At 40.4% G+C, this 12,148-nt stretch overlaps 1 protein-coding gene across 1 annotated transcript in view; it reads left to right on the plus strand.

Moving 5' to 3' along the window:
- Positions 1-10,994, plus strand: part of cep170ab (centrosomal protein 170Ab) — a 30,086-nt gene extending 19,092 nt beyond the window's left edge. The window contains 5 exon segments of the mRNA XM_079841099.1: positions 341-478; positions 703-791; positions 1,091-1,184; positions 8,711-8,762; positions 9,537-10,994. Coding sequence (XP_079697225.1) covers positions 341-478; positions 703-791; positions 1,091-1,184; positions 8,711-8,762; positions 9,537-9,775 — 612 coding nt within the window. The 3' untranslated portion in view covers positions 9,776-10,994.
- Positions 10,995-12,148: the final 1,154 nt, after the last annotated feature.

The following is a 12,148-nucleotide window of genomic DNA, read 5'->3' on the forward strand; positions in this document are numbered from 1 at the left end:
CTCTGGTGCCTGTAGAGATTTATATCAATACATCTCTACAAGTTTGTTAAGGACTTTGGTTTTGCATACTGTGCATTATTCACAGAATTAATTCAGTAGATAATTAAATGTGTGCAGGCATATTGATCGTTTAAGAGATTATGATTCAAAGCTGTTATTGTGAGAATATATAATGCATGTGTATGGGCATGCTTTCCCAGTTGTGCTTTGAAGCAATAACACTATATTTGAGATGTTTTACACTTTAGATATATTTGAGAAGATTTTCAATATAGAAAATAACAATATTTCTGCATTGTGTAATCACTGATGCAAGCAATTATCTTTCTACCGCTCTCAGGTTGAGGATCGTGTGTTTGAGGATGTTCTAGGCAGTGCTCCAGAGATCAGTGGCAGAGGTGTGGAACTAAGACCCCGCGGTGCTATCAGCAGTCAAGATCCCCGCGCCATCCGCCGTAGGACCTGGAACAGAGATGAGGTGACGTCATATATATATATATATATATATATATATATATATATATATATATATATATATATATATATATATATATATTTCCTATTCATATTTTTACTTATGTTCCACAAGAGGGTGCTAAAGTTATTATTTTTTTATAATTTTTTTGTCATAACAGAAAGTATCTTGACACAAATCCATCTTTTTCCTTACTGTGACAGCATATGCTTACTCTGCATTCACAGGGTGTGCTGGATAGTTTGCTGTTGGCATCAGTCTCCCAGCTCTCAGCAAAAATCAAACAGGCCATGGAAAAGACAGCCAACAAAATCAGGTACACTACTCCTCAAAAAAGTGCATAGCTTTAGTTTTTATAAAGCTTGTGAATTTAACATGTTTATTTAGTAACATTAATAATTTAAATTAATTATGTAAACAATTTGTATTGAATTATTTACATATTTATGGCATGTTAGTTAAAATTGCCTTCAAAGAATTGCCTTTTGTGATCCTTGTGCATATCTGACCATGGATTTAATATTATTTTATTATGTAAATACATTCATAGTTTTCTGAAAGGTCTTTCCACATTCCAAAGGAAGGCCACATTTTGAATTATTACTGTTCATGCAGGATTTTATTCAAAGACAAGGACCGAAAGTGGGAGGAGATTGAAAGCAAGCTGCAGGCAGAGAATGAGGTGCCTCTCCTCAAGACCTCTAATCAGGTGAGAGGGAGTTTTTTTTTAACAATGGTCAGAAAACATTGATCATCAAACTCACAAGGTCAAATAATAATTATATATGTATTTAATATTAATAATAATTACTACACTCTAAAAAATGCTGGGTTAAAAACAACCCAAGTTGGGTTGAAAATGGACTAACCCAGCAATTGGGTTGTTTTAAGCAAACATTTAACCCAACAGCTGGGTTAAAACGACCCATTCACTGGGTTAAAACAACCCATTTGCTGGGTTTGTCCATTTTCAACCCAACTTGGGTTGTTTTTAACCCAGCATTTTTTAGAGTGTAATATTTATTTTATTTTAAATATTACATTTTATTTAAGTTAAATGTATTTAAATAAATTCAGTACTTTCAGTATTTTCTATTAATGCTTAAAGGCCCACTGAAATCAAAATAAAGTTTTTTAGCTTTTAGTATGATTATCTTAGCCTTAAGGTTATGAATAAGCTGGTGTCTTCCTAAACAATGGCAACATTTGCATTTAGGAGATATAAGCATTCAAAACTTACAGTCTCTCACTTCTGTTAGGCAAGGCAAGGCAAGGCAAGGCAAGTTTATTTGTATAGCACATTTCATACACAGTGGCAATTCAAAGTGCTTTACACAGAAATGAAATAAAAATATTACAGTTATAATAGGAATTTAAAGAAATAAAAAATAAAGAAAATATTGAAAGATAAAAATAAAGAGTATAATTAAAAATAAAAATAAAAACAGGGTTAAATTTAAGCATATAAATTAAAATGCAAGCAGTTCGGACAAAGCACGTACAGTGGCACAGCTCATTCAGTAAATGCACAGCTAAACAGATGTGTTTTGAGTCTGGATTTGAAAGTGGCTACTGTTGGAGCACATCTGATCTGTTCAGGAAGCTGGTTCCAGCTACGGCTGGCATAATAGCTAAAAGCAGACTCTCCTTGCTTTGAGTGAACCCTTGGTATTTCTAATTGACTTGATCCTGATGATCTGAGTGATCTGTTGGGTTTGTATTTAATCAGCATATCTGCAATGTATTGAGGTCCTAGGTCATTGAGTGATTTATATACAAGTAATAGCACTTTAAAATCGATCCTAAATGTAACTGGAAGCCAGTGTAAAGATCTGAGGACTGGTGTGATATGGTCATATTTTCTGGTTCGGCTCAGGATCCTGGCAGCAGCGTTCTGTATGAGCTGCAGCTGTCTAATGGTCTTTTTGGGAAGGCCGGTGAGAAGACCATTACAATAGTCCACCCTACTGGTAATAAAAGCATGAACGAGTTTCTCTAAGTCTTGCCTGGAAACAAAGCATCTAATTCTTGATATATTTTTGAGATGATAGTAAGCGGATTTAGTTATTGCTTTGACATGACTATTGAAACTCAGGTCTGACTCCAAAATCACACCAAGATTCCTGACTTGATTTTTTGATTTCAGGCCTTTAGCCTCAAGATATGCGTTCACCTTCAGAATTTCATCTTTGTTTCCAAATGTAGTAATTTCAGTTTTGTCTTTGTTTAACTGAAGAAAGTTTTGGCACATCCAACTGTTAACTTCATCAATGCATTTACATAGAGAGTCAATGGGGCTGTAGTCATTAGGTGATAGGGCTAAGTAGATCTGGGTGTCGTCAGCATAGCTGTGGTAAGCCATTTTGTTATTTTTCATTATTTGGCTGAGTGGCAGCATGTACAGGTTGAATAGGAGTGGTGCAAGAATTGACCCTTGTGGGACTCCGCATGTCATGGATGTCCACTCAGACTTATGGTCACCTATACTCACATAATAACCTCTCCCTTCTAAGTATGACCTGAACCATTTGAGGACCATTCCAGAAAGCCCAACCCAATTTTCTAGCCTGTCAAGAAGTATTTTGTGGTCAACAGTGTCGAATGCAGCACTGAGGTCCAGTAGTACCAGAATTGATGTTTTGCCTGTATCTGTATTGAGGCGAATATCATTTATAATCTTTATGAGCGCCGTCTCTGTGCTGTGATGCGGTCGGAAACCAGATTGAAAATTGTCAAAGTATCCGTTTGAGCTTAAGAATTTGTTCAGCTGACTGAAAACAACTTTTTCAATGATCTTGCCTATGAAGGGGAGATTTGAGATTGGTCTGTAGTTGCTCAATATGGAGTTATCCAGATTTCTCTTTTTCAGGAGAGGCTTAACTACTGCGGTTTTAAGGGAGTTTGGAAAAGTCCCAGAAAGAAGTGAGGCGTTTACCACTTCTAGGAGATCTGCTTCTAAACAGTTAAACACACTTTTGAAAAAAGAAGTGGGGAGTGTGTCAAGGGCGCAGGTTGATGTTTTAAGGTGCTGTACTGTTTCTTCTAAAATTTTACCATCAATTGCTTCGAAATCAGTCATAGTAACTTTCTGAGGCTGTGGTCTGATCTGATTCACCTCAGAGCAACTAAACGATGTGCTGATCGCATTTCTGATATTAATGATTTTCTCGGAGAAGAAGGAAGCAAACTCACTGCATTTGCTGTCTGAGAGCATTTCACTGGGAATGTGACTCGGGGGGTTTGTTAGTCTCTCTACAGTAGCAAAAAGAGTGCGCGTGTTGTTTATGTTTCTGTTTATAATATTTGAAAAGAAGGTCTGTCTAGCTTTGCCTAGTTCCACATTGAAAGCACGAAGACTGTCTTTATAGATCTTATAATGGACTACAAGTTTTGTCTTTCGCCACATGCGTTCCGATTTCCTGCATTGTCTTTTCATTAATTGCACTTCTGTTGAGTTTCTCCAAGGTGCTTTTTGTTTGCCACTCTTTTTCCTGGCTTTTACAGGAGCAATATCATCAATTACACCCTTAACTTTTGAGTTAAAAGAGTCAAGGAGAAAATCAACAGAGTCTGCAGATATGCTTGGTGTTAGAGATATAGCCTTCATAAACAGCACACTAGTGTTCTCATTTAAGCATCTCTTTTTGATAGAGACAGATCTGGTTTCAATGGCAGGAGAGATTGATATATCAAAGAAAATACAGAAATGATCAGACATTGCCACATCCTTAATAACTATTGATGAAATGTTTAGCCCCTTACTGATAAGTAAATCTAGAGTGTGTCCACGATCATGTGTGGGTCCGTGAACATGTTGTGTCAAATCAAAAGTGTTAAGAACAGTCATGAGATCTTTTGTTGTACTGGATTCAGCATTGTCAATGTGAATGTTAAAATCCCCAGCAATAGTAAAACAGTCATACTCAGATGAGATTGCTGATAACAGCTCTGTAAAGTCATCAATAAAGGCCGGAGAATATTTCGGAGGCCTATAAATAATGATAAGCAGGATGCGTGGAGCACCTTTTAGCACAATGCCCAGATATTCTAGAGACAAATAGTCACCAAAAGATACTTGCTTACATTGATAGACATCTTTAAATAGTGCTGCGACCCCCCCGCCCCTTCTGACTGGTCTGCAGACACTCATAAAAGTAAAGTTAGGAGGGGCTGTTTCATTGAGGACTGTTGCACTGCAGCTGTCTTCTAGCCACGTTTCATTTAGCAGCAAAAAATCTAGGTTGTTTGTGGATATTAAGTCGTTGACTAGAAATGATTTGTTTTTAAGTGAACGGATGTTTAAGAGTGCTAACTTAACAGTATTAATTTTAATTTTTTCCCCCATAGTAATCTTAGTTTGACAATTAACAGGCAGCAGATTAGATGGGTTTGCCATACGGCCTGAGAAAGCCTTGGACTTTCTATCACGTAACAGAACAGAAATAGAGAAAGATAGAGGCACACTGGATTCACGCATGTTTTGTAAACATTTGATAAGATTGCTGTTGACGTTGCGAGGACCCAGAACACGTCACTGAGAGCTGGTATCAGTTGCTTTTGGTGCAGATGGAGGAGGGTGTGTGCCCTGGCGTTGTGACCGAAGAAATCTCACAGGAGGAGGGGCAGAGCGAGCTGGGCCCACAGTCTTTGGTGGTTGTGGGGCTCGACGCTCTTTGGTTGATATCTGGGGGCTCGCAGTGATCGAGTATGATTGTCTGTTTCCAGTATAAACAAAATCCATTTTCTCTGTGAAGCTCAGAGGCGGGGATGCTGTAGAGCGGGATAACATGTCTGGTGAGGGGGGCTGTTTCTCTGGTGTTACCGGAAACTGCAATATGTTATCGTCCGGTTCAAGGATTGACTTTTCTTCCAGCCTATTGCTTATATTACATATAAGTTTTAAAAGTTCACCAGTGTCACTCCTGATGGTCCCCATTTTTACCAGTGCCTCCACAGACTCCACAGTATGGGCTGAGATGTTACTGTTTAGTGGCTCGATCTGTGTCACTTCGAGCTGTTCTAATCCATCACAGTCTATCTGTGGTGAGCTCTGAGGGCGGGGTTCAGCTGGGAGTGTGTCCATGAGAAGTGGTTGTTGTGGCTGCGTGGTGTTATCATTGTCCTTGTGGGGTGTATCAACCGCATGTCCATTCAGATGCTGAAATGAAGTCCTGTGATCGTACTTTACTGGTGTGTGTGTGCTATCCAGGTTGAGTGGGTTAGCACACACAGCTGAAGGATGATGAAGGGAAAAATAAATATTGTCCTTTAGCACTCTTGCACCGAGTTTGTTTGGGTGGAGGCCATTTGATGTAAACAGTTGTCTCTGACTCCAGAAGAGATTAAAGTTGTCGATAAAGTTCACTCCCTTCATGTTGCAGGTTTTTTGCAGCCATGTATTAAGCCCAAGTAGCCGTGAGAACCTATTTGTTCCTCTTGCTGGAAGTGGTCCACTGATGAACGGCTGAACTTTCAGTTTTCTAAGTGTTTCAAAAAGTTCATTAAAATCCCTCTTTAGAAGTTCTGACTCCTCTCTCTGAATATCGTTCTTTCCCACATGAATGATAAGTCGATTTGCAGTCTTATGTTTCATCAGAATGTTCTTAAGTTCCCTGTTTACATCAGAGACTGTTGCTTGTGGAAGGCAGCATGTAGTTGTATCCCTGCTGCTAATGTTTCTGATTGTTGAGTCCCCCACTATGAGAGTCCTGGGCTCGGCTGCGCTCTGAGCTGAGGGCCGCTGTCTGCTTGACCTTGAGCGCCTGTTAGCATTAGTGTTAGCTGCGGGCTGATTCAATCTGTGTTCGGTCATATTCATCACATTTGGGGATTCCTCACCCACATTCATTAGCACTTCAAATCTGTTTTCAAGATGTATATTTGGTGGTAGAAAACTAGTGTTTGCAATCCTTGTGTCTGGGGTAGAGCATGCTACTGCGGCAATATGTGATGCTCGTGACAATCTGATGTCTCGAGTGCCTTTGGGTCTTGCTCCCTGTTTGTTCCATTGATTAGTGTGTTGATCAGTTACTTGTTTCTCTACATGTTGAGTAGCACTACATTTATGGGACTCACCGGCAGTGTGCAGAGGGCGATCATGATGAAGCTCTGCTGTGTGATTCGTCTGGTTGGATGGTTCCGCAAATAACTTTGTTTCAAGAACTGCAATCCTTTGTAAAAGTCTGTGGCAGTTTGTGCAGCAAGTAGATTCTAGAAGAGGCATTTTCTTATCCTTTTGAATGTAGGCAGCTGTGTTTTCCCTTCTCCGGAATGTAAGCTGGAGGCAGTGGGAGGCTGGTCGGTTGAAATATTCCGCTTTTTGTTTAGGAATTCAGTCACCAGAGTTTCTAATTTTATCATTGGAGTCAAGCTTTGTCGTTTGAGCAATGTGCTGATTTGCTGAAGTTGTAAAATATAGAAGCGATAGAGCAAAGCGCGGAGCAGTAAGCAAGAGCGTCCGAACAGTAGCGAAGCAGGAAGTAAAAGGAATCACTCATACGAATCACTCAAATCTATGATTCGTTAAAACGAATCATAGATTTTGATGACATCATCGCAGATTTCACCTTCTCATCAAATCTTCTGTCCAATCAAATGCGCTCTAGAATCTGAAGTCCTGCCCCCATACATAGTCTAGACCAGACGAGAGCGCAGCGCAGATCATAAGCGCGAGTCGGCGCAGACAACAAAACATATCGGACCCATTTAAATGCTGCGTAGAATGCTATATTTCAAAGAGAAATGGAGGAGATTATGATGATAAACGGTTAGATTTGGAGGAAACTGGCTTTAAAAAAACAGAAAGGCTCTAGTCAAACTGTGGTAATAACGAAACGCTATTGGCTGTTTCAAAAAAGGGGAGGAGCTGCTAACAGCTTTAGCCGTTTCAGGGGAAATTACGTCAACACATTGAATAATGCTACGCGTTCCAAGGCACTTCAGTGGGCCTTTAAATACAATACGTTGTGCTGTCAAACGATTAATCGCGATTAATCACATCCAAAATAAAAGTTTGTGTTTACATAATATATGTGTGTGTACTGTGTATAATTATCATATAAATCAACGCTATTTCACGACCATTAACACATTTTTCTTAAATATATACATGCATTTGTGTGTATTTACATCAACCCGATCTCACAGCAATTTGCACATATTTTACGAGGTGGCTAATTCGTACGAATTCGTACAATCTCACTCGTATGAATTCGTATGATTTGTCTATACTGCAGTGATGGGTAGGTTTAGGGGTGGTGTTTGAGCTTAGGTCATTCGTACAAAATAATACGAATTGACCAACTCCTCAAATACGTACGATTTAGCAAAAATCGCACCAATTCGTATGAGTGAGTTCGTACAAATTCGTACGAATTAACCACCTCTTAAAATATGTACGAATTGTCATGAGATCGGGTTGATATAAATACACACAAATGCATGAATATATTTAAGAATTTATTTTTCGATTTACATATAAAATATTTATATTTCTATATAATATAAATAATATAAATATTTATACAGTATAGGCTTACATGCAAATACTGTATTTCTTAAATATATTCATGTACTGTATGTGTGTGTATTCAAATATACATAATAATTATACACAATGCACACACATATATTATGTAAATACAAACTTTTATTTTGGATGCGATTAATCGCGATTAATCGTTTGATAGCCCTATATATATATAGGGCTAGCAAACCATTAATTGTATCCAAACTTGTACTGGTTTGATTTGTTTTGTTTTGTTTTAACGGTTATTCATCCAGTGATGGTGAAGTTGTCCTGATGTTTAGGTAGATTTCAGCGTTCATACATCACAGGTGCCTCAGCTGAAGATCTCTTAGTTTAATTAGACTGAGCTTTTGACTCATGGTTTGTCACCGCTCAGTGGCGTACCACCTCTGCTCAGTGACAGGGCTGTAAATCTAACTCTGTAATGCAGGCTGGCCTGAACTGAACTCTTGAAACTTCTGAAATGAAGAAGCTGTTAAGCAGTGGAGGAGCACAAACGACCGAGTGCTGCCAGAAAATAATGTGTTTACCCACCACCATTTCAGTGTTATGAAAATTATATTATAAAACATTACAAAAAAATTTAAAATCATAACAATTTAAAGCATAAGAATTCTGTTCAGTTTGCTGTAAACGTTTGATTATATCTAAGATATGGCAGCTTATGATGATTTTCTATTTAGTCTTTTTTATTTGATCATCCTCAGGAGATTTCCTCCATACTCCAGAATCTGAAAAGAGTGGAACGACAGTTGCTAGGTAAGCAGTACTGAGGTATTCTTGTCTTGTCCATACGTTTAATGTTTTTGGTATTTAGTGTTATTTTAAGATATACAGTATGTGTTTTTGTACAGTATGTAACTTTGTGTACTATTATGTACTACTTAGAAGTCTGGTAGTGTGTAATCCTCAGCTTTTTAGTATATAATGCCCAGTTTTTCTCTGTAACCATTTACAAAATCTGCAAGTGTAGAATGCCTAGTGTTTTAAAATCTGTTCAGATTTAGTCATGCAGTTTATTCTAGCATTTACAGCAGCTTTATTAGGCATCATAACCAACATTTTTGACATTTTTTTTGTGTTTTTATACACTAACATTCAAAAGTTTGGGTTGGTCAGTGTTTATTATTTTATTTTATTTAATGATTAATATTTAATTCATTTTTTTATTAAAAATACAGTAAAAACTATGATTTGCTGCTCAAGAAATATTTTTATCATTATCAAGACATCAAGCTTGTCTACGTGGCCTGTCTGAACTAACGCAGAATGCTTGATTTGTCATAACTAACCCCCCATAGAGGTGGTCACTACAGAAATTCTTCAAAATACAATGGTTCTTAAAATGTGTGATGTTATATTTACAGTTTCAGATGAATTTATATTCTGTAAGGTCGCAGGAGTATAAAATCCAAGGATTAATTGTTTGTTTGTTATTTGACTGAAATATTTATTGTTTTTAGTTGCCTTGGCGAATGACTAAATATCAGAATTACTCAATAAATGTATTTTTCTTGCACTTTAAATCACTAGTGATTGATATCATGGTGGACCCCGATGGCACGTTGGATGCTCTGAGCAGTCTGGGTCTGACCAGTCCACTTATGGCTGAGAACAGAGTTAGTCCTGGCTCACAAGGTCCAGCTGGCAACCAGGCTGCGGAAGTTTCAGCCAGTTCGACCGCACTGCCCTCTGCCTATTCAGAGGTCGCAGAACGAGATCTCGGCCTGCAGGATAGGAGCAAAGAGCATAACACTACCGATCAACACTGAATTACTCCGAACAGTTTACACAGAGATCCTGCACTGGTTTACAAAGGTCAGGCCATCAGGACTTTTATGTGAATAATGTGAGGTATGCTGTAAAACTTCCTATATGGCACTGCATTTAAAAGTTTGCTTCATAAATTCTATATATATCCATGGACGTATTTTCAATAATTAAAGAAAATATTTTGAAATATAAATTACACCCTGTAGTCAGAATTACTGTACACAAGCATTAAAGTGCCCCTATCGTGCTATTTCAAAAGGATCCATCCAAGGTAAAAAAAAACGTTCTCATAAATACACATTGCAGCATCACTTTTTTTGTCATAGGGTCTGAAACGGTTTGATCAAGGATTCGGTCCCTCTAAGGCTACGTCTACATTACTACGAATACATTTGAAGCGACGTTTGCATTTCAAAACACTCCCTGTCCACACAAGTGTTTTTAAGCCTTTTCCAAAAGTTGCTCATTCACATTGAAACATCTGAAAATGCTTATATCACCTTACTGCTCATGCGTAAAACATCTTAAAAGTACAGAGAGAGCAGACATAGTAAAGTTCTCACGCTATTCTTCTGGCACAATAATTTTATTAGCAAAATATCCCACCACTCAGTGTTGCCTCCAGGTTGCGCTCAAAATCTCATAGTTTAAAACGCAATTGTCATTATGTTTTGCCACAGGACAGCAAATGCAAGTACATTTTCAGTCATCTTTGCAGGAATACAATATGAAGACTGTACAAAGGAATATTTATCTTTAGCAACACTATGGGCCCTATGTTTTTTGCTAGTTTCAGCCTGACGCAGTTATCAATTTCACGTCCCGTGTCACGTTGTTTAAATAGCAAATGCACTCGCGCCCATCTGTTCGCCCATGGGCGTGCTGGTCTGAAAACGAGGTGTGTTCAGGCGCATTGTTGGCGCGCTGCTATTTTGAGGCAACTGAAAACGACCAACTAAAACCTGGTCTAAAGTCAATAGCGCAGTATTTTTTGTGTTATTTAAAGGGCGCATTAGTAATATGCGCCTGGCGGGTGCACAACGCCTGTACACTCTGCTTATTACACACACAGGGACGCAGCAGCACAACGTTGTTTGTTTGTGTGGGAAGAAGGAGGCGGGAACCGGGGAACATTTAAAAGACTTTAATAAAATAAATCAACAAAATAACATAACCGACGGCAGCCCCTCACGGACGACTGCCGCCTACGTACAAACCAAACATAAACAAAACACAACTTAAAATCCAGGCCTGGTCCTCTCTCGTCCTTCACTGGAGTCGCTCGTCCTTATATGCCTCCGTGCTCCCTCATGAGAGGACTCGAGACCGGTGTGCCTCGCAGGTGACGCTCATCCTCAATCATGCACACTGATCTCGCTCGCTCCTCCCATGTCTCTCGCTCGTCCACCTCGCCACATACCCCCAACACCCCTCGTAGGCCGGGGAGTACCTCGCGCCTACGCCTACTCCCCCCTGGGGAACCCAATCTCTGCCTCCAGGGATATGGGCTGGCGAGACGAGAGAATGGGAGACAGAGACCCCCAGAGTGACCCGACGAGAGAGTGAAGAGAGGAAAAAAAAAATTCTGCTCCGGTTCCCAGACACACTGCCGCTCGGCCCTCAGCCAGCCGAGAGGCTCTTCCTGACGGTGCTATGCGATGGTACTGGATGCTCGGTGGACGGCTTGATCCTCCTCCGCCCCCTGGCGGCCGGTGGTGGCTCCTCCTATTGAGGGAGCCGGCAGCGAGTCCCGAGCTCCCTGCTCCTCCCCGAAAAGGTGGGCGGCAGCAGGCTCCGGCTCACAGCGAGTGCCGGCGACTCCACCGCTCCCTCTCGGACGGCAGCCACCCCACCTTGACCCAGGGGCACGGCAGCGAGCTCTCTGTCCCACCGGATCTTCACTCGCTCCAGCACCACCGCCTCGGGCAGCCACTTGTGGTCTTTATCCATCCGCGCTGCCCGACCTCCTCAGCACCGCAATCCCCCCTCAGCAGCGAGGGCTCTTCGACAGCATGTCCCTCCTTCCTCCCGGGCTTCGGCACCAATGTAACGTTGTTTGTTTGTGTGGGAAGAAGGAGGCGGGAACCGGCGAACATTTAAAAGACTTTAATAAATTAAATCAACAAAATAACATAACCGGCGGCAGCCCCTCACGGACGACTGCCGCCTACGTACAAACCAAACATAAACAAAACTCAACTTAAAATCCAGGCCAGGTCCTCTCTCGTCCTTCACTGGAGTCGCTCGTCCTTATATGCCTCCGTGCTCCCTCATGAGAGAACGCGAGACCGGTGTGCCTCGCAGGTGACTCTCATTCTCAATCACGCACACCGATCTCGCTCGCTTCTCCCATGTCTCTCGTTCGTCCACCT

This window comes from Gobio gobio (genome assembly GCF_949357685.1).
Source record: "Gobio gobio genome assembly, chromosome: 17".
Classification (NCBI taxonomy): domain Eukaryota; kingdom Metazoa; phylum Chordata; class Actinopteri; order Cypriniformes; family Gobionidae; genus Gobio; species Gobio gobio.